Source organism: Anguilla anguilla, chromosome 11 (genome assembly GCF_013347855.1).
Source record: "Anguilla anguilla isolate fAngAng1 chromosome 11, fAngAng1.pri, whole genome shotgun sequence".
NCBI lineage: Eukaryota > Metazoa > Chordata > Actinopteri > Anguilliformes > Anguillidae > Anguilla > Anguilla anguilla.
Genome location: NC_049211.1, coordinates 2,704,878 through 2,732,019, shown reverse-complemented (window position 1 = coordinate 2,732,019; position 27,142 = coordinate 2,704,878). Strand labels below are relative to the sequence as shown.

General features: G+C 45.7%; 1 protein-coding gene and 1 long non-coding RNA gene across 12 annotated transcripts in view; one reads left to right on the top strand and one right to left on the bottom strand.

Moving 5' to 3' along the window:
• LOC118207545 (F-box only protein 44-like) overlaps positions 1 to 27,142 on the bottom strand; it is a 73,589-nt gene that overhangs the window by 27,819 nt on the left and 18,628 nt on the right. For 2 of the 11 annotated variants that reach the window (XM_035381220.1, XM_035381224.1), the window contains exons 13-16: positions 10,493 to 10,637; positions 10,086 to 10,197; positions 9,902 to 9,997; positions 9,488 to 9,623 (exon numbers count right to left, since the gene is read on the bottom strand). The exons of 3 other annotated variants lie outside the window; for them this stretch is intronic. In XM_035381220.1, coding sequence (XP_035237111.1) covers positions 9,488 to 9,623; positions 9,902 to 9,997; positions 10,086 to 10,197; positions 10,493 to 10,637 — 489 coding nt within the window. Of the gene's footprint in view, positions 1 to 553; positions 690 to 918; positions 1,015 to 7,585; positions 7,701 to 8,061; positions 8,295 to 9,487; positions 9,624 to 9,901; positions 9,998 to 10,085; positions 10,198 to 10,492; positions 10,638 to 13,515; positions 20,094 to 21,166; positions 21,303 to 22,225; positions 22,273 to 24,129; positions 24,226 to 24,313; positions 24,429 to 24,797; positions 24,943 to 27,142 lie in introns of those variants that run through there. 6 more of the 11 variants (XR_004761400.1, XR_004761401.1, XM_035381218.1 and 3 more) reach the window with 5 other exon arrangements.
• Positions 7,411 to 21,623, top strand: LOC118207549. Its single transcript, XR_004761402.1, has 4 exons — positions 7,411 to 7,494; positions 7,592 to 7,594; positions 17,746 to 17,751; positions 21,597 to 21,623. It is a non-coding gene; the product is annotated as an uncharacterized LOC118207549 (long non-coding RNA).

Below are 27,142 nucleotides of genomic sequence, written 5' to 3'. Positions count from 1 at the left end.
CAGTGTTAGACAGATCCTGTGGACCTGTGCAGGGGCTGGCCTGAGCTGATGCCTGAGAGGGTGCAATAACTCCCACGCTCGCCCCAAAGGCCAGCCCAGTTACTAAATCACACAGCGGTCGAAAAGGCTTTTCACAGGAAAACGTGTAGCCAAGCAGCAACACTGTCCACCTTGGATAATCTGTGATTCAAATATTCTTCTGCCTAGTTGGCATTGCAGAGGTTAGGTCAGAATAGTGTTCACTGTGTGAACTAAACTTTGTTCTTGGCTAGAAATAGCTGTACAAAATAAGTATTGTATCTTATTGAACCTGTGTTTAGTAGTTGTCTATGACCATGAAATGCACTTTTTGTACGTTGCTTTGGATAAAAGCGTCTACCAAATAAATGTAATGTAATGTAAATCAATGTGTCCATTTTTTCAGATAAGAAAAGTCAAGAAATAAGATCCATATTTCTGCGTCCGCTTTTAAATCTACATCTTTCAGAGCAAGATCACGTCTTTCTATGAAACGATAATCAACTAAAATGATTGCAAAGCTGGTCTCTCTCACCTTTTGCCACTTCTCGTCATTCCACGCCTTAAAGTAGACGGCTTCTGGACAGAACTTATGGATGACCTTCTTGTTTCGGCTAAGCAGCTCCACACAAATCTCATACATGCTTCCACAGTCATAGCGGGGTCCGTACCTGCCACACACACTCACACACACACATGCACATACACGCATGCAAACACACACAGACACACACGCACACACACACGCAAACACATACAGGCACGCACGCACGCACGCACACACATACACGCACACATGCACACGCGTGCGTGCATACACACACATAAATGTGTAATTCATTAGGTGAGCATTCATTGTGTGGCCAGTGTTTGGAGAATAAAAAAAAAAGGTTCCCTCACCAGTCAGATATGACAATATCAGGCTGAATCTCATCCATGAACGACTGACTGTATCCCTCCTTCACCAGGTCTATTAGCTGGCACTTCTTACAGGTACTAGAAAGAAAACACAAGACATGTCGTAGCGCAACGAGGCAGAAGGACAGAGGCAGAGCTCAGGCACTTAGGCGGAAGGGATACTCACGAGTAGGAAGTAACAAAATACAGAGTGGCCGTTCCCTCAGGAGGCTTAGATAAAGACTCTATGCCCCACTTATCGCCCCCGTTCTCCAAAATCTGCCATCCGTTGAATCCCTCTTAAGGACACGAAAAGGAGAGGTGGAAAAACAAAAAAATTATTCTAGCTTTATCATAGCAGTCCTCTTTCTCAATTTTGTTCTTTCTTTCCTTCTTTCTTTCACCCACCCAGTCCATCTGCCCCTCCATCCATCCATCCATCGCCCCCTCATCCACCAAATCCATCTGGCATCTGCCAACCGCCCCTCCTCCCATCCATCAATCCATCCATCTATCCATCCATCCATCTATCATCACCCCCCCATCCACCCAATCCATCCGCCGACTGCCAACCACCCCCACCCACCATCAGCGATGGGGTTCTTTATCAGGTTCCGTCTGTTTTTGCACAGGAAGTAAAAGAGCCGCCAGTCAGTGGGAGGTCTGGTGATGTCGCGGGGCCGAAACCTGTCCCGCCTGCACCTCTCCCGCCACAAGGCGGCGCTGTCGGCCACCTCCTTCCACTCCCGGCACACCAGCCGACACACGCACACCACCTCCTTGGGCGGAATGTTCACAAACACCTCCTCCAGCACCAGAGGGGGGAACACAGACAACATCCCCGAATACTGGGGGGAGGAGAGGGAGAGGGGAGAGAGGTGGAGAGGGAGAGAGAAAAAGGAGAGCAGTGTCCTTTCACAATTTTATCATTTGAACAGACTGCCTGTAGCCAAGTGGTTTGGGAGAAACTGGGATTTTTCAAAAAGCATTTGATGGTTAATCCATTTCTAAACCTTATTTCTACAATATCAGTTTACCCCTCTCTACTCCACTCACTGACAACGTATACAGTTTTTTCCAGTTGAGGGTAATTACATTTACCATGTGTCCTATAGTGCATTTTATTTATTACTTAGCTCATAGGAGAAAGCCAGTAACAATCCATACTATGTAAATTTGACAGGGTATAATAATGTACTTTGGAAATAGTAAACGTATGCATAGCTTTTCCAGCAGACAGATTTGTAAGGAAAGTGTGGCTTTTAGTGCAATATTTATGACTTTTTTTCCTCATAATCTGTCAAAATAATTTGTACAATCTCTTCTTGCTTGCGTTTCATATTTGTGCAAGTGAAAACAAATAGATGGTTCCGTTTTTAAGAACTATCAATATATTTTTGTTCCGGACTTTTATTTTGAAAGACTCCAACCCGCAATGCTCCCATTGCTGCCAGTAACCGAGTGAGCACCTCGTTCCAAAACTGTTTCGTAGTTCTGTACCTTCACGCCACTGCCCCCTTCGCTACGCTCTGTGGCCTAATGCGGAAGACTGAAACTTCTTCGTAGCTATGTCCAAATATCTCAATACAACGGTTTTATGCCTAACATTTTTAAGTTTCGTTTCTTGTTTTGACAGCAGCTTCGCTAATCACGTGAAGCGCGTTACGTTCTTGTTCATTCTTCATCTTGGCTAAAGTCGCCATGCTCGCAACGATTCCTTCCGCATTTTTTACACGAAATGTACCCCGAAATATAACCCCGGTTATTTTCTTACCCCCTCTTCTTGCGAGGAAGAAGCCGAGACAGGACCAACCGACGAACCTATTCTCCTGTACTTTTTATTGACGCCGAAGGTTTCTATTTGTTTTCTCTTGCGGCCTGAAGTGGATCTGCAGGATAGAAACACAGGACAGTCATTCACATTCTTGTGGATTTAGACGTTTTGTAACACTGATATATAGCTGATAATAGCTGATGTTTAGGAAGTGTCAGATATCCATGTAGAAAATACAGCGCACCTATTAAACATTGTGTCCAACAAGACGAGACCCTTTCTTCCGCTGCTGGCTTTCTTTCACTTTCCCCTGGAAAGTACCGCTGCAGACGCAGTTGTGTAGTTACCCGAGCTTCCCGCTAGTGGCACTCGATCTGACGAGACAGCTGTCAAAACAACTTTTACATGTGGATCCGCATACTTTTTGGCCGATCGTTTTCCGTTTCAGGAACAGAAACAAATAAATTACTGGTTATTTGATATTATTCGCGTTGCCGACAGCTTTTAAACGTAAAATGAAATTGCTTTCGATTTTAAAGTTTATGGCGTCACGTTCTCATTTGTTTTCTCTGACGGGAGAACAGTCCAGTTGCTACGGATGTGGAAATCTATGGGCACGGGTTAGTAGTCAAAAATGTACTAGAGACGATTTGCTCATTATCAAACCGTCTCTGACTGTTCCCACGAGTTACACTAGCTAGCCACTGTTTACGTCAACCGTAGTAATTAATTGGCCGTTAGCAAATTTATGATTGACACTGCAGTCCTGTGGACTGGACGAGGTGAGCTGTGCTTCCAGTCCAGTGAGCAGACACTCGATGCTTGAATGGGCTGAAATAACACTGCAGAACGCTGAACACAGCTGAACACAGAGCTGAACACAGCTGAACACAGAGCTGAACAGGGTAGAAGTAGGACTGTCTTCAAACAACTCTCTTCTTCACCTTCTTCGCCCCAGTTTGATTTTCAGGGAAGTACACAAGTCTGACTCGCAAGTACATTGCATTCTGGGGTTACAAACTCTATTGAGCATAAAGATGACTATTTATCCACACCCGGCAAGGAAATTGAGTAAAAAAAAACACTCATTGACCTCTTCTTTGGTTGTGCAGTTGAACACATCTGACCCCTACCCACCTTGTTTCAGACATCCAGCGCTACCAAGTGACTCACTGGGGACCCCTGGTGGTAAACACTCTCAAGCCAAATTCTTTTAACTGTTAAGGCACCAAGAAGTTTGGCCACACTTCACCAACTATTTGCTTTCTGAAAGCGCTTACTATTATGAAAAAATATTTTGATACATTTTGATTATGAATACCATCTGTTTTAAAGGGTGAAAAAGACATATTAAAAAATTGTATTTTTTCAGTACAAATTCTCCAAATTTAAGGAGTGTGTAAAATGTCATACCAATGAGTTACATTAAAAATACATGGTATCATTTTTTTTTGTTGGTTGTCATCAAGGCCCAATATGTTTTTACTGATTTTAATAGCTTAATCAGGGGTGTGGAACACGTCTTGTTTCTGAATTCCATGCTAACATTAACTCAACTTTTTTTTCCTAATCAATTAATTAGTCCAATCATTTTCATGCTCTGAGTCATCTGCATATATATAAGCTCATGAATGACAGCTCAAGACAGGCCTTTAATCCCCATGTGACAGCCATCAGCCAATCACTCGTCTGGAAAAAGAAACCTGAAAAGGTGCTTATTCCAGGACAAATCGGGGCCTGAACACAATCAGTCCACCAGAGTGGGAGAGAAGACAAGCACACTCGCACAGAAAAAAAAAAATTATATTAATAGTGCACATGTATTCATTGTGTTCTCTTCATGCTGAAGGTTGTCAGATAACATGCTAATAAACAGGTATCATCAATTACATGAACAGGACAACTCAAATCATTTGCATCATGATAAAAAACCTGTATGAAATTTTATTAATGACGCATTTTATCAAGGATAAATACAAATACAAAAGCTGCTTTTCTAAATCCTAATTTAAAAAGGTGCATGAAATAAACAACAGATGAAACGGGGGATTGAAAAGCACATTTTTTCATACTAATGCAACTGCTCAGAGAGAAAAAGATTAATAAGCAATACACATATATATACGTATATATAATGTTTCCTGAATAGCAGTTGTGTCAGTTTTTCTCACCCTGTTTTTGGCACCTTGTTTCCCTCCCTTTATGACAGTAACACAGAGCTCTTGGAATGTCTTTTTAAAATAATTATATGTCAGTGGTGTCATAGACATACATGTTCACAGTACAGATACTCATAATTACTGATGGTTCCTCACCAAAGTGCACTGGACCGCTGTGATCTTGCAGTCTTTCAGACATTACAGGCATTTAGCGAATCTTATCTTATCCAGAGTGACTTACACTACTTTTTACATAGCATTTACATCACATCCATTTATACAGGTGGATATATACTGAAGCAATGCAGGTTCAGTGACAGGCTCAAGAGTGTCCAACCTGGGAATCGAACCTATGACCTTCAGGTTACACGACCAACTCCTTAGTATACTGCACTGCCACTGCCACCCCTAATACATTCTGTTTGCTGCTACAGAGCAGTTATAATAACGCAGTCTTAGGATACACAGGTACGCCAGGAGCAGGTTAAAGTGAAACAGGTGTTCCTCAGGAGAAATCGTTTCGGGGCGAAGGCACCGTAGCTGTTCTGGGGAGAAGCGTCAGTGAAACGTCCCTCCAGAGGGGAGGGGAGGGGCGCGGCGAGGTGGGGTGGGGCGGGTTGGAAGGGGGCGTGGCCAAACTCAGACAGGCGCTGAGAGGCAGATCTCCACGCTGCTGTTGGTGACCCGGATCCCGTACCAGCCCTTCCAGCCCTTCGTGTCTCTCCCCCCGTGACAGAACCTGACGAAGCGCACGCCCCGCCCGTAGGCCCGGAACACGTGGGTCATCTGAAAGCACAGGGCAGGGGGTCGGGGGTCAGGGGTCGGGAGGTCAGGGGGTCATTGGGTCAAGGGTCAGGGGGTCACGAGCAGATAACAGACCTATTACTATGCTTTCTGTCCCGCTCCAGAGAAAGGGCAGATTTGTCATTAAAATCAAATGTGTTTTTTTAATTTCCAATTGGCTGTTTCCCCTACTTCATTTTAAACTTAATTATTATTCTGTTGGTGCCACATAAACAACATCAAGCGCAATACACAAAATCACAACAAATAGAACACAAAAACCACAGCACGTAAAACTCAAAATCACAGCACGTATCACAGAAAAACGGCGATGGTCTGTTGGCCCTTAAAGAGCACTACAGAGTAATGATTAGCGGGCCTGTGCTGGCTACTCCAAGGCTACAGAGCGGGGTCCTGGTGTGTCCCTAACCTGAACGGCTCAGTAAAATACCCAGCCGCGTAACTGCAGTGTGTGTACGACCGAGCGAGTAGCTCTGTGGACAGCACCATCTGCTAAACACCGTAAACGTAAAGTACACCCGTACCACAGCTGGTGACGGGACGGCTTTGCCACCCTAAATCTGCAGCCCAAGAGGCCCAGTGGCACCAGGCGAAAGGAAAAGCATCCCTCAGATTTACTGACTAAAGGACGCCGTCTCATTTACTTCAGCCATTCATATTTAAGGACAGAGACGAGAGCTGATTGGGCCGGGTGGTGCTGTGTGCCAAGTTTGCATCGGTGCTATTAGAATTCAGTGTTAGACAGATCCTGTGGACCTGTGTAGGGGCTGGCCTGAGCTGATGCCTGAGAGGGTGCAATAACTCCCAGGCTCGCCCCAAAGGCCAGCCCAGTTACTAAATCACACAGCGGTCGAAAAGGCTTTTCATGGGAAAATGTGTAGCCATGCAGCAACACTGTCCACCTTGGATAATCTGTGATAAAAATATTCTTCTGCCTAGTTGGCATTGCAGAGGTTAGGTCAGAATAGTGTTCAATGTGTGAACTAAACTTTGTTCTTGGCTAGAAATAGCTGTACAAAATAAGTATTGTATCTTATTGAACCTGTGTTTAGTAGTTGTCTATGACCATGAAATGCACTTTTTGTATGTCGCTTTGGATAAAAGCGTCTGCCAAATAAATGTAATGTAATGTAAATCAATTTGTGCCCATTTTTTCAGATAACAAAAGTCAAGAAATAAGATCCATATTTCTGCGTCTGCTTTTAAATCTACATCTTTCAGAGCAAGATCACGTCTTTCTATGAAACGATAATCAACTAAAATGATTGCAAAGCTGGTCTCTCTCACCTGTTGCCACTTCTGGTCATTCCACTGCTCAAAGAAGACGGGTTCTGGACAGAACTTATGGATGACCTCCTGGTCTTGGCTAAGCAGCTCCACACAAATCTCATACATGCTTCCACAGTCATAGCGGGGTCCGTACCTGCCACACACACTCACACACACACATGCACATACACGCACGCAAACACACACAGACACGCACGCACACACACACACACACACACACACACACGAACACACACACACACACCCACGCAAACACATACACACACGCACGCACGCACGCACGCACACACACATACACACACACAAACACATGCACGCACACACACATACATACACGCACACATGCACACGCGTGCGTGCATACACACACATAAATGTGTAATTCATTAGGTGAGCATTCATTGTGTGGCCAGTGTTTGGAGAATAAAAATAAACACACGTTGTGGAAGGTTCCCTCACCAGTCAGATATGACAATATCAGGCTGAATCTCATCCATGAACGACTGACTGTATCCCTCCTTCACCAGGTCTATTAGCTGACACTTCTTACAGGTACTAGAAAGAAAATACAAGATGTGTCGTAACGCAACGAGGCAGAAGGACAGAGGCAGAGCTTAGGCACCTTGGCGGACGGGATACTCACTCGTAGGAAGTAACAAAAAACTTAGTGGCCGTTCCCTCAGGACGAATCTCAGATAAAGGCTCTATGCTCCACTTATCGCCCCCGTTCTCCAAAATCTGCCATCCGTTGAATTCCTCTTAAGGACACGAAAAGGAGAGGTGGAAAAACCAAAAAATTATTCTAGGTTTATCATAGCAGTCGTCTTTCTCAATTTCGTTCGTTCTTTCTTTCTTTCACCCACCCAGTCCATCTGCCCCTCCATCCATCCATCCATCACCCCCTCATCCACCCAATCCATCTGGCATCTGCCAACCGCCCCTCCTCCCATCCATCAATCCATCCATCTATCCATCCATCCATCCATCCATCACCCCCTCATCCACCCAATCCATCTGGCATCTGCCAACCGCCCCTCCTCCCATCCATCAATCCATCCATCTATCATCACCCCCCCATCCACCCAATCCATCCGCCAACTGCCAACCACCCCCACCCACCATCAGCGCTGGGGTTCTTTAGCAGGTTCCGCTTCTTTTTGCACAGGAAGTAAAAGAGCCCCCAGTCAGTGGGGGGACTGGTGATGTCATGGGGCCGAAACCTGTCCCAACTGCACCTCTCCTGCCACAAGGTGGCATTGTCGGCTGCGGGGCAGATCTCCACGCTGCTGTTGGTGACCCGGATCCCAAACCAGCCCTTCCAGCCCTTCGTGTCTCTCCCCCCGTGACAGAACCTGACGAAACGCACGCCCTGCCCGTAGTCCCGGAACACGTGGGTCATCTGAAAAGCACAGGGCAGGGGGTCGGGGGTCAGGGGTCGGGAGGTCAGGGGGTCATTGGGTCAAGGGGTCACGAGCAGATAACAGACCTATTACTATGCTTTCTGTCCCGCTCCAGAGAAAAGGCAGATTTGTCATTAAAATCGAATGTGTTTTTTAATTACCAATTGGCTGTGTTTCCCCTACTTTATTTTAAACTTAATTATTATTCCGTTGGTGCCACGTAAACAACATCAAGCGCAATACACAAAATCACAACAAATAGAACACAAAAACCACAGCACGTAAAACTCAAAATCACAGCACGTAAAACTCAAAATCACAGCATGTAAAACTCAAAATCACAGCACGTATCACAGAAAAACGGCGATGGCCTGTTGGCCCTTAAAGAGCACTACAGAGTAATGATTAGCGGGCCTGTGCTGGCTACTCCAAGGCTACAGAGCGGGGTCCCTGGTGTGTCCCTAACCTGAACGGCTCAGTAAAATACCCAGCCACGTAACTGCAGTGTGTGTACGACTGTGCAAGTAGCTCTGCAGACAGCACCATCTGCTAAACACCGTAAACGTAAAGTAGACCCGTACCACAGCTGGTGACGGGACGGCTTTGCCACCCTAAATCTGCAGCCCAAGAGGCCCAGTGGCACCAGGCGAAAGGAAAAGCATCCCTCAGATTTACTGACTAAAGGACGGCGTCTCATTTACTTCAGCCATTCATATTTAAGGACAGAGACGAGAGCTGATTGGGCCGGGTGGTGCTGTGTGCCAAGTTTGCATCGGTGCTATTAGAATTCAGTGTTAGACAGATCCTGTGGACCTGTGCAGGGGCTGGCCTGAGCTGATGCCTGAGAGGGTGCAATAACTCCCACGCTTGCCCCAAAGGCCAGCCCAGTTACTAAATCACACAGCGGTCGAAAAGGCTTTTCACAGGAAAACGTGTAGCCAAGCAGCAACACTGTCCACCTTGGATAATCTGTGATTAAAATGTTCTTTTCAACAAAAAAAAAATTTGTGCCCATTTTTTCAGACAAAAATCAAGGAATAAGATGTTTCTGCGTCCGCTTGTAAATCTACATCTTTCAGAGCAAGATCACGTCTTTTTATGAAACGATAATCAACTAAAATGATTGCAAAGCTGGTCTCTCTCACCTGTTGCCACTTCTGGTCAGTCCACTGCTCAAAGTAGACGGGTTCTGGACAGAACTTACGGATGACCTCCTCGTCTTGGCTAAGCAGCTCCACACAAATCTCATACTTACTTCCACAGTCCCAGAGGGGTGCATACCTGCCACACACACACATACACGCAAACACACGCACACACGCACACACACACAAACACACACAGACATGCACGCACACACACACACACACACACACACAAACACACACGCACGCAAACACACAAACACATGCACGCACACACACGCATACATACACGCACACATGCACACGCGTGCGTGCATACACACACATAAATGTGTAATTCATTAAGTGAGCATTCATTGTGTGGCCAGTGTTTGGAGAATAAAAATAAACACACGTTGTGGAAGGTTCCCTCACCAGTCAGATATGACAATATCAGGCTGAATCTCATCCATGAACAACTGACTGTATCCCTCCTTCACCAGGTTTATTAGCTGGCACTTCCTACAGGGACTAGAATGAAAACACAAGACATGTCGTAACGCAACGAGGCAGAAGGACAGAGGCAGAGCTCAGGCACTTGGGCGGACGGGATACTCACGAGTAGGAAGTAGCAAAATACTTAGTGGCCGTTCCGTCAGGAGTCTCAAATAAAGTCTCTATGCGCCACTGATCGCCCCCGTTCTCCAAAATCTGCCATCTGTTGAGTCCCTCTTAAGGACACGAAAAGGAGAGGTGGAAAAACAAAAAAGATATTCTAGGTTTATCATAGCAGTCCTCTTTCTCAATTTCGTTCTTTCTTTCTTTCTTTCTTTCTTTCACCCAACCAGTCCATCTGCCCCTCCATCCATCCATCCATCCATCACCCCCTCATCCACCCAATCCATCTGGCATCTGCCAACCGCCCCTCCTCCCATCCATCAATACAGCCATCTATCCATCCATCCATCTATCATCACCCCCCCATCCACCCAATCCATCCGCCGACTGCCAACCACCCCCACCCACCATCAGCACTGGGGTTCTTTATCAGGTTCCGCCTCTTTTTGCACAGGAAGTAAAAGAGCTGCCAGTCATTGGGGGGTCTGGTGATGTCGCGGGGCCGAAACCTGTCCCGCCTGCACCTCTCCCGCCACAAGGCGGCGCTGTCGGCCACCTCCTTCCACTCCCGGCACACCAGCCGACACACGCACACCACCTCCTCGGGCGGAACGTTCACGAACACCTCCTCCAGCACAGGAGGGGGGAACACAGGCAACATCCCCGAATACTGGGGGGAGGAGAGGGAGAGGGGAGAGAGGTGGAGAGGGAGAGAGAAAAAGGAGAGCAGTGTCCTTTCACAATTTTATCATTTGAACATACAGCCTGTAGCCAAGTGGTTTGGGAGAAACTGGGATTTTTCAAAAAGTATTTGATGGTTAATCCATTTCTAAACCTTATTTCTACTCCACTCACTGACAAAGTACACAGTTTTTCCAGTTGAAGGTAATTGCATTTACCATATGTGTCCCATTGTACATTTTCTTTATTACTTAGCTCATAGGAGAAAGCCAGCAAGAATCCATACCACATGAATTTGACAGAGTATAATAATGTACTTTGGAAAAAGTAAATGTGTGGCTTTTAGTGCAATATTCATTACTTTTTTCCTCATAATCTGTCAAAATAATTTGTACAGTCTCTTCTAGCCTGCGTGTCATATTTGTGTAAGTGAAAATAATTAGGGGAGTCCGTTTTTTGCTGCCAGTAACCGAGTGAGCACCTCGTTCCAAAACTGTTTCGTAGTTCTGTACCTTCACGCCACTGCCCCCTTCGCTACGCTCTGTGGCCTAATGCGGAAGACTGAAACTTCTTCGTAGCTATGTCCAAATATCTCAATACAACGGTTGTATGCCTAACATTTTTAAGTTTCGTTTCTTGTTTTGACAGCAGCTTCGCTAATCACGTGAAGTGCGTTACTTTCTTGTTCATTCTTCATCTTGGCTAAAGTCGCTGTGCTCGCAACGATTCCTTCCGCATTTTTTACACGAAATGTACCCCGAAATATAACCCCGGTTATTCTCTTACCCCCTCTTCTTGCGAGAAAGAAGCCGAGACAGGACCAACAGGCTGACCTATTCCCCTGTACTTTTTATTGACGCCGAAGGCTGAAACTTCTCCGTAGCTATGTCCAAATATCTCAATACAACGGTTGTATGCCTAACATTTTTAAGTTTCGTTTCTTGTTTTGACAGCAGCTTCGCTAATCACGTGAAGTGCGTTACGTTCTTGTTCATTCTTCATCTTGGCTAAAGTCGCTGTGCTCGCAACGATTCCTTCCGCATTTTTTACACGAAATGTACCCCGAAATATAACCCCGGTTATTCTCTTACCCCCTCTTCTTGCGAGAAAGAAGCCGAGACAGGACCAACAGGCTGACCTATTCCCCTGTACTTTTTATTGACGCCGAAGGTTTCTATTCGTTTTCTCTTGCGGCCTGCTGCATGCATCTGCGATGAAGGGGATCTGCAGGATAGAAACACAGGACAGTCATTCACATTCTTGTCGATTTAGACGTTTTGTGACACTGATATATAGCTGGTAATAGCTGATGTTTAGGAAGTGTCAGATATCCATGTGGAAAATACAGCGCACCTATTAAGCAGTGTGTCCAACAAGACGAGACCCTTCTTCCGCTGCCGGCTTTCTTTCACTTGGAAAGTACCGCTGCAGACGCAGTTGCGTAGTTACCCGAGCTTCCCGCTAGTGGCACTCGATCTGACGAGACAGCTGTCAAAACAACTTTTACATGTGGATCCGCATACTTTTTGGCCGATCGTTTTCCGTTTCAGGAACAAAAACAAATAAATTACTGGTTATTTGATATTATTCGCGTTGCCGACAGATTTTAAACGTAAAATGAAATTGCTTTCGATTTTAAAGTTTATGGCGTCACGTTCTCGTTTGTTTTCTCTGACGGGAGAACAGTCCAGTGGCTACGGATGTGGAAATCTATGGGCACGGGTTAGTAGTCAAAAATGTACCAGAGACGGTTTGTTCATTATCAAACCGTCTCTGACTGTTCCCACGAATTACACTAGCTAGCCACTGTTTACGTCAACCGTAGTAATTAATTGGCCGTTAGCAAATTTATGATTGACACTGCAGTCCTGTTGACTGGACGAGGTGAGCTGCGCTTGCCAGTCCAGTGAGCAGACACTCGATGCTTGAATGGGCTGAAATAACACTGCAGAACGCTGAACACAGAGCTGAACAGGGTAGAAGTAGGACTCTCTTCAAACAACTCTCTTCTTCACCTTCTTCGCCCCAGTTTGATTTTCAAGGAAGTACACAGGTCTGACTCGCAAGTACATTGCATTCTGGCGTTACAAACTCTATTAAGAATATAGATTACCACTATTTATCCACACCCGGCAAGGAAATTGAATAAAAAAACACTCATTGACCTCTTCTTTGGTTGTGCAGTTGAACACATCTGACCCCTACCCACCTTGTTTCAGACATCCAGCCCTACCAAGTGACTCACTGGGGACCCCTGGTGGTAAACACTCTCAAGCCAAATTCTTTTAACTGTTAAGGCACCAAGAAGTTTGGCCACACGTCACCAACTATTTGCTTTCTTTAAGCACTTACTATTATCCATCCATCCATCCATCCATTATCTATACCCGCTTATCCTGAGCAGGGTTGTGGGCTTACTATTATGAAAACATATTTTGATGAATACCATCTGTTTTAAAGGGGAAAAAACATATCAAATCATATTCTTTCCAGTACAAATTCTCCAAATTTAAGGAGTGTGTAAAATGTCATACCAATGAGTTACATTAAAAATACATGGTATCATTTTTTTTTTGGTTGTCATCAAGGCCCAATATGTTTTTACTGATTTTAATAGCTTAATCAGGGGTGTGGAACACGTCTTGTTTCTGAATTCCATGCTAACATTAACTCAACTTTTTTTCCTAATCAATTAATTAGTCCAATCATTTTCATGCTCTGAGTCATCTGCATATATATAAGCTCATGAATGACAGCTCAAGACAGGCCTTTAATCCCCATGTGACAGCCATCAGCCAATCACTCGTCTGGAAAAAGAAACCTGAAAAGGTGCTTATTCCAGGACAAATCGGGGCCTGAACACAATCAGTCCACCAGAGTGGGAGAGAAGACAAGCACACTCGCACAGAAAAATAAATATTATATTAATAGTGCACATATATTCACTGTCTTCATGCTGAAGGTTGTCAGATAACATGCTAATAAACAGGTATCATCAATTACATGAACAGGACAACTCAAATCATTTGCATCATGATAAAAAACCTGTATGAAATTTTATTAATGACGCATTATATCAAGGATAAATACAAATAAAAGCAGCTTTTCTAAATCCTAATTTAAAAAGGTGCATGAAATAAACAACAGATGAAACGGGGGATTGAAAAGCACATTTTTTCATACTAATGCAACTGCTCAGAGAGAAAAAGATTAATGAGCAATACACATATATATACGTATATATTATGTTTCCTGAATAGCAGTTGTGTCAGTTTTTCTCACCCTGTTTTTGGCACCTTGTTTCCCTCCCTTTATGACAGTAACACAGAGCTCTTGGAATGTCTTTTTAAAATAATTATATGTCAGTGGTGTCATAGACATACATGTTCACAGTACAGATACTCATAATTACCGATGGTTCCTCACCAAAGTGCACTGGACCACTGTGATCTTGCAGTCTTTCAGACATTACAGGCTGTTATGGTTCCCTGACCTTGTGCCCTAGTGGCTGAATGTGGTGTTGCGACATTTGTTTGATTGTCTTCCTAATAGGAAATGGGTGTCACCTGGAAGGGGTCCTACTTAAGGGGCCCTCTGGCTGATGCTCTCTCTCTCTCCATTCAGAGGACAACCTGCAGTCTTGCTACACTGCACATTTTTGTTCTTTTGTAGTGTTCTTTAATTAAAGATATTTTTGATTTGCGACTATTTTGCGTGATTCTCGTTTATGTTGCGACTGGCCAGGGGCTGATCGTAACATAATTGGGGGCTCGTCCGGGATCTGCTGATCCGGTATGTATTCTCTCTAGTTTGTATCTCGCTTGAGCACAGTTTTGATATTAAAGTTCTCCGCGTTTGCGTGGTGCGGCGGTAGGTTGAGTCAACTGAGTGTTATTGGTTTGCTGTGTTTTTCCTCAGGTAATTATAGTCGTCGGGCATGTCCTTCGGGCTTGTAACTTTGTTATTTTGCCTTTCTTATTTTTGGTGTTAACTCTGGGTGGGGGTATGCTCCGGTTCGCCGTGAGCGACTATTCAGTTGGTCTCATTTGCGTTCACGGGTTTTGCGTTTAAAAGCCACATCGAGCCCGGTAACTACACTGAAGACTGTTAGGTTTTAGTTAAATTTTCGTTGCTACTAGATAGTTAGGACCTGGGGAAGTCAACGTATAGTGACTCAGCTTATTGTAATTAGTGTGATTAGTATCACCTGTGATTTTGCTCAAGCGGAGGACGCTAGGACGAGAGAGCTTGTGGTTGTGTTTGGGGGTGAGTATGGAAATTTGCTACATTTCTACCTTTGCAGTTTGTTTGATTAAGCAATCGGTAGCTGTGTTCGCATGTTAATTAGTGATATTTCCATGTTCATGGTCGTTCGTTTGTTCGTGTTCGTACTAGCTGCAAACTTAGCGTGTTCACATTTCGACTTGCGAACTGTGACTCGTGTTCTTTCAAGCCGTGGTGGCTGTGAGCCGTGTTAGAATTACTTCCGTGTGTTTTTCCGAGAGAGCAATATCAGCGCTCGGTCAGTAAATCTGAGCTACTTTCGTGATCCATTCCCGTGTAACCGAGGATGGTTTTGATGCTACCATTGTGTAATGGTTGTATTCGTAGTGCTAGTCACAATGTTAGTGTAGCAATTTTGTGCATCGCTTGTAACTACTTTGTAAGCTTGTAAAATTTGGTAATTTTTACATCGATGCCTTGATATTGGCTGCTTCATAGTGGTTTTGTGTGCGGTTGTCCCTGCACTTGCGTTTTGTGCTGTAGCTGTAAAGCTGAATGGTTAGGGTACTTGTTGTGATACTGTTGATATTGTACTGTAACGCTTTTCTTGTGCTTTGGTTCTTTGATTAGAATGACAGTAGGCTACTTGTTTTGCCTTCCTATAGCCTTTTGTGTAACCTGTGGTATTGGTAGTTTAGTGTTACACTATTACTGCTGTTGTGGTGCTGGGGCACTGATCCAATTCTATTTTTTTAGCCTCTTGATGTGTTAGTTTTCTTAGGTGAGTGGTTCTGATTGTTCTAGGATTTGACTGCATTGGTTGGGATTAGATCTTAAAGATGTCTACTGTTTTTGATCCCTCTGAGGACCTGCTAGAGGAATTTACTAAAGAGCAGCTGTTTAAAATTGCAGAATACTACGAAATTGAGATTTCTAGTAGTGATAAACGAGTTAGAGCCAACGTTGTTAACACTTTGAAGGCAATTCTAACTGACATGAGGGTCCTTAGAGCTAAACAGGAGTCCCCCTCGCGACTCACCGAGTCTGAGGTTACTTTGAAATTACAATTACTTGATCGGGAATTGAAAATGAAAAGGTTAGAATTGGCAGCAAAAGAGGCAGATTTGGAGATGAAGAGGTTAGATATTGAAGGCAAGAAGACTACCCCTCCTGTTGCATTTGAGGTAGGTAGGCATATTTGTATGGTTCCTCCGTTTTCAGAAAGAGGTAGAGGGGTACTTCTCATTTTGAGAGTGGCCACCTCTTTAAATTGGCCGAAGGATGTATGGACTTTGTTGCTGCAATGTGTCCTTACTGGTAAGGCCCAAGAGGCATATTCAACTTTATCATTTGAAGACAGTGCTGATTATGATTTAGTCCGGGCTGCCATCTTGCGTACATATGAACTGGTACCTGAAGCATACCGACAGAAGTTCCGACGCTATGCTAAGCAGGATAAACACTTCTGTGGAGTTTGCAAGGGAGAAGGGGCAGTTGTTTGTTAGGTGGTGTCGATCTCAGAAGGTTGAGACTAAGGAACAACTCCGTGAGATGATGGTTCTGGAGGAGTTTAAGAATGGTCTGCCTGAGGCCATTACCACTTATCTCAATGAACAAAAAGTAATCAAGGTGTCAGAAGCTGCCGTCCTTGCTGATGAATTTGTGTTAACCCATAAGATTGTGTTTGGGGAAAAACATCGTAATGAGGGCAAAGGCAGACATCAAGGGCGTTTTCGTTCCTTCAAGCCCACTTCCACTGGCCCTGTGCCATCTGTGCCACTGGGTAAGTCTAGCCCTGTGGGTAAATACCCTGATGGAGTCTGTTTTTACTGCAAAAAGCCAGGACATAGGATCTCCAGTTGCTTTAGTCTCAGGAAAAAACAGCAGGGTGCTAAATCTGTCAGCCTGGTAGCTGCTTTGACTTCTTGTGACGTTGCTGAACCTGAATTCCATGTCTCACCATCCAAATGCTCCAGTACTCAAAAGAATTACACCATTTCTCATGAATGGCTCTGTCAATACCTGGGCAGGGTGGAAATGCACCAGTCTGTATCATCAGAGACACAGGCGCTGCTTAGTCCTTCTTATTAGGAGTTTTACCCCTGTCTGAACAGGCCTCCACTGGCACTAGTGTTTTAATCCGAGGGTTTGAGATGGGCTTTGTTGACGTGCCCTTACATCGCATTGATTTAATTTCTGACCTAGTGACTGGCAGTGTCGTAGTGGGAGTGCGACCGTCCCTCCCCGTGCCTGGTGTTACATTTATTTTGGGGAATGATCTGGCAGGTGGAAATGTTTGGAGACAATCTGACACTCCACCTGAAGTTGTCTCTGTGCCATTGGTGTGAGGGTCCAGATGAGTTGGAACAGAAATATCCTGATGTTTTCCCTACATGTGCTGTCACTCGTGCTATGGCAAAGCAACATGATGCTAGCGACTTGCAGGAAGAGTGTTTTGACGACCTTTGACACGTTTTTTGGGCACCCTGAAATGTCTGACTCAGTCTGTCTTTCTCCCCACGGTCAAGACATCTGAAGACCTTGTTCCAGAGAAGGGTGATACTGTTAGAACCACCATTTGTGACATGCCACTATCTCGAGCACAATTAATCTCTGCTCAGAAGGCTGATCCAACCCTTGTGTCTCTGCTTGAGTCTGTATCTCCTGATCAGGAGATTGATGCTGTGCCCCAAGGATATTTCCTTAGGGATGGAGTGTTGATGAGGACATGGAGGCCGCATGATGTTCCTGATGAGTGGAAGGTAATTTCTCAGATGGTAATTCCATCTAACTACAGAAACAAGGTTTTGAGTGTGGCTCACGATGGTTTAGCCGGACATCTAGGGATTAATAAAACATACACTCGCATCCTTCGGCATTTCTTTTGGCCCGGCTTAAAGCGAGATGTGGTAATTCTGTAAAACGTGTCATGTCTGTCAGGTTACTGGGAAACCTAACCAGACCATTCCTCCTGCACCCCTTTACCCAATCCCAGTAGTTGGAGAACCCTTTGAGCATATAATTCTGGATTGTGTTGGGCCTCTTCCATGGTCAAAAGGGGGCCATCAGGACTTATTCACAATCATGTGTGCTGCTACTACTCGCTTCCCAGAGGCTGTCCCTCTGCGGAAGATTACTGCAAAAGCAGTCATCAAAGCCTTAATCAAGTTCTTCTCTGTTTTCGGCCTCCCTAGGGTCATTCAAAGCGACCAGGGAATCAACTTCATGTCACATGTTTTTGCCCAAGTCCTTCAACAGCTCCAAATCAAGCATAATGTCTCCAGTGCTTATCATGCTGAGAGCCAGGGGGCCTTAGAAAGGTTTCACCAAACCCTTAAGACTATGCTTCGTACTTAGTGTTTGGAGCTCGGGAAGGATTGGGAAGAGGGCATCCCCTGGTTGGTTTTTGCATCCAGAGAGGTAGTGCAGGAGTCTTTAGGGTTCAGTCCTGCGGAATTAGTGTTTGGTCACACGGTGCGTGGTCCTCTGGCCCTGTTGAGGGACCAGTGGCTTAAGGAAACGCCTCAGCATAATTTGTTGGAGTACGTCAGCAAATTTCGCTCTCAATTACACCGAGCCAGTGACTTGGCCTAGCAGAACCTAGAAGTTGCTCAGGGGAAAATGAAACGCTGGTTTGGGTCCGGAAGTTCGACCCCGGTGGTGAGGCATATCTGGATGATGTGGTGGTTTTTAGCTCCTCGTGGTCCACACATTTGGGTCATGTACGAGAGCTTTTTGACCGTCTGTTGGCTGCTAACCTTACCATTAACCTTGCAAAGTGTGAGTTTGGTAGAGCTACTGTAACCTACTTGGGTAAGGTCATTGGCAGGGGGCAAGTGCGTCCCGCAGGAGCAAAGGTTGAGGCTATTTGTAGGTCAAATCAGAGGTTGATGCGCTGGAGCCTTATACTCCAAGCATTCAACCTTGAGATTGTTCATATCCGTGGTAAAGACAACATTCTAGCTGATGCGTTGTCAAGGGTGTAGGGCGACTCTCTTTTTGGGTCTCTTGTCCTCTCCATCTCCCGGTCGCTCTCTATGCCTTGCTTCTCCCTTCTGTTTCAACTTTCCCAGGCGCCGGGGTCGTTGGATGTGTTGGAATGGAGATACGGGTCGGTGAGTGGGCACTGGTTGGTGGGTAGTAGTAGGGTCCGAGTCCCTGTATATATGTATGTTTAGTTGTATGATGGTGTATTATATATTTTGCCTGATTTGTGACTGTTTTGGTGGCGACTGGTGTCACTATTTGGTGGTGGGGGTGTTAGGGTTCCCTGACCTTGTGCCCTAGTGGCTGAATGTGGTGTTGCGACATTTGTTTGTCTTCCTAATAGGAAATGGGTGTCACCTGGAAGGGGTCCTACTTAAGGGGCCCTCTGGCTGATGCTCACTCTCTCTCTCCATTCAGAGAACAACCTGCAGTCTGGCTACACTGCGCATTTTTGTTCTTTTGTAGTGTTCTTTAAACATATTTTTGAATTGCGACTATTTTGCGTGATTCTCGTTTATGTTGCGACTGGCCAGGGGCTGATCGTAACACGGGCATTTAGCAGACGCTCTTATCCAGAGTGACTTGCACTACTTTTTACATAGCATTAACATCGCATCCATTTATACAGGTGGATATATATACACTGAAGCTGTGCAGGTTCAGTGACAGGCTCAAGAGTGTCAAACCTGGGAATCGAACCTATGACCTTCAGGTTACACGACCAACTCCTTAGTATACTGCACTGCCACTGCCACCCCTAATACATTCTGCTTGTTGCTATAGAGCAGTTATAATAACGCAGTCTTAGGATACACAGGTACGCCAGGAGCAGGTTAAAGTGAAACAGGCGTTCCTCAGGAGGAATCGTTTCAGGGGCGAAGGCACCGTAGCTGTTCTGGGGAGAAGCGTCAGTCAAACCTCCCTCCGGAGGGGAGGGGCGCGGCGAGGTGGGGTGGGGGCGTGGCCAAACTCAGACAAGCGCTGAGGGGCAGATCTCCACGCTGCTGTTGGTGATCCGGATCCCGTACTTGCCGGCCCAGTACTTTAGGTCCTTCCCCCCGTGACAGAACCTGACGAAGCGCACGCCCCGCCCGTAGTCCCGGAACACGTGGGTCATCTGAAAGCACAGGGCAGGCAGCAGGGGGTCGGGGGGTCAGGGGTCAGGGGTCAGGAACAGATAACAGACCTATTGTTATGCTTTCCGTCCAGCTCCCGAGAAAAGGCAAATTTGTCATTTAATTGGACGTGTTTTTTAATTTCCAATTGGCTGTGTTTCCCCTACTTTATTTTAAACTTAATTATTATTCCGTTGGTGCCACGTAAACAACATCAAGCACAATACACAAAATCACAACAAATAGAACACAAAAACCACAGCACGTATCACAGAAAAACGGCAATGGCCTGTTGGCCTTTAAAGAGCACTACAGAGTAATGATTAGCGGGCCTGTGCTGGCTACTCCAGGGCTACAGAGCGGGGTCCCTGGTGTGTCCCTAACCTGAACGGCTCAGTAAAATACCCAGCCGCGTAACTACAGTGTGTGTAAGACCGAGCGAGTAGCTCTGCGGACAGCACCATCTGCTAAACGCCGTAAACGTAAAGTAGACCCGTACCACAGCTGGTGACGGGACGGCTTTGCCACCGTAAATCTGCAGCCCAAGAGGCCCAGTGGCACCAGGCGAAAGGAAAAGCATCCCTCAGATTTACCGACTAAAGGTCACCGTTTCATCTACTTCAGCCATTCATATTTAAGGACAGAGAAGAGAGCTGATTGGGCCGGGTGGTGCTGTGTGCCAAGTCTGCATCGGTGCTATTAGAATTCAGTGTTAGACAGATCCTGTGGACCTGTGCAGGGGCTGGCCTGAGCTGATGCCTGAGAGGGTGCAACAACTCCCACGCTCGCCCCAAAGGCCAGCCCAGTTACTAAATCACACAGCGGTCGAAAAGGCTTTTCACAGGAAAACGTGTAGCCATGCAGCAACAATGTCCACCTTGGATAATCTGTGATTAAAATGTTCTTTAAAAAAAAAAAAAAAAGAATGTGTCCATTTTTGCAGATAACAAAAGACAAGGAATAAGATCCATATTTCTGCGTCCGCTTGTAAATCTACATCTTCAAGATCTACAAGATCACGTCTTTCTATGAAACGATAATCAACTAAAATGCATGCAAAGCTGGTCTCTCTCACCTGTTGCCAAGTCGGGTCAATCGGCTCCTTCATGTAGACGGGTTCTGGACAGAACTTACGGATGACCTCCTTGTTTCGGCTAAGCAGCTCCACACAAATCTCATATATGCTTCCACAGTCCTCGCGAGATGAGTACCTGCCACACACACACATAAATGTGTAATTCATTAGGTGAGCTTTCATTGTGTGGCCAGTGTTTGGAGAATAAAAATAAACACACGTTGTGGAAGGTTCCCTCACCAGTCAGATATGACAATATCAGGCTGATTCTCATCCATGACCAACTGACTGTATCCCTTCTTCACCAGGTCTATTAGCTGGTACTTCTTACAGGGACTAGAATGAAAACACAAGACATGTCGTAACGCAACGAGGCAGAAGGACAGAGGCGGTGCTCAGGCACTTTGGCGGACGGGATACTCACTCGTAGGAAGTAACAAAAAACTTAGTGGCCGTTCCCTCAGGATGATACTTAACTATGGGTTGTATGCCCCACTTATCGCCCCCGTTCTCCAAAATCTTCCATCCGGTGAATCCCTCTTAAGGACACGAAAAGGAGAGGTGGAAAAACAAAAAAATTATTCTAGGTATATCATAGCAGTCCTCTTTCTCAATTTTGTTCTTTCTTTCATTCTTTCTTTCACCCACCCAGTCCATCTGCCCCTCCATCCATCCATCCATCGCCCCCTCATCCACCCAATCCATCTGGCATCTGCCAACCGCCCCTCCTCCCATCCATCAATCCATCCATCTATCCATCCATCCATCTATCATCACCCCCCCATCCACCCAATCCATCCGCCGACTGCCAACCACCCCCACCCACCATCAGCGCTGGGGTTCTTTAGCAGGTTCCGCCTGTTTTTGCACAGGAAGTAAAAGAGCCGCCAGTCAGTGGGGGGTCTGGTGATGTCGTGGGGCCAAAACCCGTCCCGCCTGCACATCTCCCGCCACAAGGCGTCGTTGTCGGCTGAGGAGCAGATCTCCACGGTGCTATTGGTGACCTGGATCCCAATGCAGCCCGTCATGTGCTGTGTGTCCTTCCCCCCGTGACAGAACTTGACGAAACGCACGCCCCGCCCGTAGTCCCGGAACACGTGGGTCATCTGAAAGCACAGGGTAGACAGCAGGGGGTCGGAGGTCAGGGGTTGGGGGGTCAGGGGTCAGGAACAGATAACAGACCTATCACTATGCTTTCCGTCCAGCTCCCGAGAAAAGGCAAATTTGTCATTTAATTGAATGTGTTTTTTAATTTCCAATTGGCTGTTTCCCCTACTTTATTTTAAACTTAATTATTATTCTATTGGTGCCACGTAAACAACATCAAGCGCAATACACAAAATCACAACAAATAGAACACAAAAACCACAGCACGTAAAACTCAAATTCACAGCATGTAAAACTCAAAATCACAGCACGTATCACAGAAAAACGGCGATGGTCTGTTGGCCCTTAAAGAGCACTACAGAGTAATGATTAGCGGGCCTGTGCTGGCTACTCCAGGGCTACAGAGCGGGGTCCCTGGTGTGTCCCTAACCTGAACGGCTCAGTAAAATACCCAGCCGCGTAACTGCAGTGTGTGTACGACCGAGCGAGTAGCTCTGCGGACAGCACCATCTGCTAAACGCCGTAAACGTAAAGTACACCCGTACCACAGCTGGTGACGGGACGGCTTTGCCACCCTAAATCTGCAGCCCAAGAGGCCCAGTGGCACCAGGCGAAAGGAAAAGCATCCCTCAGATTTACTGACTAAAGGACGCCGTCTCATTTACTTCAGCCATTCATATTTAAGGACAGAGAAGACAGCTGATTGGGCCGGGTGGTGCTGTGTGCCAAGTTTGCATCGGTGCAATTAGAATTCAGTGTTAGACAGATCCTGTGGACCTGTGCAAGGGCTGGCCTGAGCTGATGCCAGAGAGGGTGCAATAACTCCCACGCTCACCCCAAAGGCCAGCCCAGTTACTAAATCACACAGCGGTCGAAAAGGCTTTTCACGGGAAAACGTGTAGCCAAGCAGCAACACTGTCCACCTTGGATAATCTGTGATTAAAATATTCTTCTGCCTAGTTGGCTTTGCAGAGGTTAGGTCAGAATAGTGTTCACTGTGTGAACTAAACTGTGTTCTTGGCTAGAAATAGCTGTACAAAATAAGTATTGTATCTTATTGAACCTGTGTTTAGTAGTTGTCTATGACCATGAAATGCACTTTTTGTATGTCGCTTTGGATAAAAGCGTCTGCCAAATAAATGTAATGTAATGTAAAAAAATGTGTGTCCATTTTTTCAGATAACAAAAGTCAAGAAATAAGATCCATATTTCTGCGTTCGCTTTTAAATCTACATCTCTCAGAGCAAGATCACGTCTTTCTATGAAACGATAATCAACTAAAATGCATGCGAAGCTGGTCCCCCTCACCTTTCGCCACTTCTGGTCATTCCCCTGCCCAAAGGAGACGGGTTCTGGACAGAACTTACAGATGACCTTCTTGTTTTGCCTCAGCAGCTCCACACAAAGCTCATACATGGTTGCACAGCCCTGGCGGGGTGTGTACCTGCCACACACACACACAAACACACACACGCACGCACGCAAACACACAGACACGCGCACACACACACACGCATGCAAACACACACAGACACGCACGCAAACACACACAGACACACACACACATACACACAAACACGCATGCACACACACGCATACATACACGCAAACACACACAGACATGCACGCACACACACAAACACACACACGTACGCACGCAAACACACACAGACACGCACGCACGTGCACGCACACACACAAACACATGCACGCACACACACGCATACATACACGCACACATGCACACGCGTGCGTGCATACACACACATAAATGTGCAATTCATTAAAAGAGCATTCATTGTGTGGCCAGTGTTTGGAGAATGAAAATAAACACACGTTGTGGAAGGTTCCCTCACCAGTCAGATATGACAATATCAGGCTGAATCTCATCCATGAACAACTGACTGTATCCCTCCTTCACCAGGTCTATTAGCTGGTACTTCTTACAGGAACTAGAAAGAAAACACAAGACATGTCGTAACGCAACGAGGCAGAAGGACAGAGGCAGAGCTTAGGCACTTTGGCGGACGGGATACTCACAAGGTTGAAGTAACAAAATACTTAGTGGCCGTTCCGTCAGGACGAGTTGCAGATAAATGCTCTATGCTCCACTCATCGCCCCCGTTCTCCAAAATATGCCATCCGTTGAGTCCCTCTTAAGGACACAAAAAGAAAAGGGGGAAAAACAAAAAAATTATTCTAGGTATATCATAGCTGTCCTCTTTCTCCATTTCGTTCGTTCTTTCTTTCTTTCTTTCACCCACCCAGTCCATCCGCCCCTCCTCCCAGCAATCCATAAATCTATCCATCGCCCCCTCATCCTCCCAACCCATCCGGCATCTACCAAAGGCCCCTCCTCTCATCCACCAATCCATCCATTCATCCATCTATCATCACCCCCCCACTCACCCAGTCCATCTGCCAAATGCCCCTCCTCCCATCCATCAATCCATCCATCCATCCATCTATCATCACCCCCCCATCCACCCAATCCATCCGCCGACTGCCAACCACCCCCACCCACCATCAGCGCTGGGGTTCTTTAGCAGGTTCCGCCTCTTTTTGCACAGGAAGTAAAAGAGCCGCCAGTCAGTGGGGGGTCTGGTGATGTCGTGGGGCCAAAACCTGTCCCGCCAGCACCTCTCCCGCCACAAGGCGGCGCTGTCGGCCACCTCCTTCCACTCCCGGCACACCAGCCGACACACGCACACCACCTCCATGGGCGGAACGTTCACAAACACCTCCTCCAGCACAGGAGGGGGGAGCACAGGCAACATCCCCGAATACTGGGGGAAGGAGAGGGAGAGGGGAGAGAGAGAGAGAAAAAGGAGAGCAGTGTCCTTTCACAATTTTATCATTTGAACATACAGCCTGTAGCCAAGTGGTTTGGGAGAAACTGGGATTTTTCAAAAAGTATTTGATGGTTAATCCATTTCTAAACCTTATTTCTACTGCACTCACTGACAAAGTATACAGTTTTTCCAGTTGAAGGTAATTGCATTTACCATATGTGTCCCATTGTACATTTTCTTTATTACTTAGCTCATAGGAGAAAGCCAGCAAGAATCCGTACCACATAGATTTGACAGGGTATAATAATGTACTTTGGAAAAAGTAAATGTGTGGCTTTTAGTGCAATATTTATGACTTTTTTCCTCATAATCTGTCAAAAAAATTTGTACAGTCTCTTCTAGCCTGCGTGTCATATTTGTGTAAGTGAAAATAATTAGGGGAGTCCGTTTTTAAGAACTACCAATATATTTTTGTTCCGGACTTTTATTTTGAAAGACTCCAACCCGCAATGCTCCCATTGCTGCCACTAACCGAGTGAGCACCTCGTTCCAAAACTGTTTCGTAGTTCTGTACCTTCAGGCCACTGCCCCCTTCGCTACGCTCTGTGGCCTAATGCGGAAGACTGAAACTTCTTCGTAGCTATGTCCAAATATCTCAATACAACGGTTTTATGCCTAACATTTTTACGTTTCGTTTCTTGTTTTGACAGCAGCTTCGCTAATCACGTGAAGTGCGTTACGTTCTTGTTCATTCTTCATCTTGGCAGAAGTCGCTGTGCTCGCAACGATTCCTTCCGCATTTTTTACACGAAATGTACCCCGAAATATAACCCCGGTTATTTTCTTACCCCCTCTTCTTGCGAGGAAGAAGCCGTGACAGAAACCAACAGACTGACGTACTCCCCTGTACTTTTTATTGACGCCGAAGGTTTCTATTCGTTTTCTCTTGCGGCCTGCTGCATGCATCTGCGATGAAGGGGATCTGCAGGATAGAAACACACAACAGTCATTCACATTCTTGTCGATTTAGACGTTTTGTGACACTGATATATAGCTGATAATAGCTGATGTTTAGGAAGTGTCAGATATCCATGTAGAAAATACAGCGCACCTATTAAACAGTGTGTCCAACAAGACGAGACCCCTTCTTCCGCTGCTGGTTTTCTTTCACTTTCCCCTGGAAAGTACCGCTGTTGACGCAGTTGTGTAGTTACCCGAGCTTCCCGCTAGTGGCACTCGATCTGACGAGACAGCTGTCAAAACAACTTTTACATGTGGATCCGCAAACTTTTTGGCCGATCGTTTTCCGTTTCAGGAACAGAAACAAATAAATTACTGGTTATTTGATATTATTCGCGTTGCCGACAGATTTTAAACGTAAAATGAAATTGCTTTCGATTTTAAAGTTTATGGCGTCACGTTCTCATTTTTTTTTCTGACGGGAGAAGAGTCCAGTGGCTACGGATGTGGAAATCTATGGGCACGGGTTAGTAGTCAAAAATGTGCCAGAGACGGTTTGTTCATTATCAAACCGTCTCAGACTGTTCCCACGAATTACACTAGCTAGCGACTGTTTACCTCAACCGTAGTAATTAATTGGCCGTTAGCAAATTTATGATTGACACTGCAGTCCTGTGGACTGGACGAGGTGAGCTGTGCTTCCAGTCCTGGGTAGTGGAATATCTTATCAATTTTTACTATCTTTGCGGTGCTCCCCACAGGGAAGTAACAAACCCACATTAGACACGCCCCTTGTGGGGATGTCTTTAAAAAAACTCCTAAAAATAAATGCACCAGGATGCAATATGTGAACTAACTTGAAAATTGAGTACAGTACAAAAATGTATATACATTACCCAGTAGTGAATTGGCAAACTGCACTTTCGTTCACTACAATTCTAGCTGTAAATTAATGTATGAATTAATGAATGACCTACATACAGGCACACGCACGCACGCGCGCATACACACAAAGAGTAAATAATTTGCTATGCGATCGTCTTGATTTTCTGATGCCCAGCCTGTGAGTGAGCCTAATGTGAGGCCCAGGACCTCTGTAGCCTATCTCCAAAGCGCC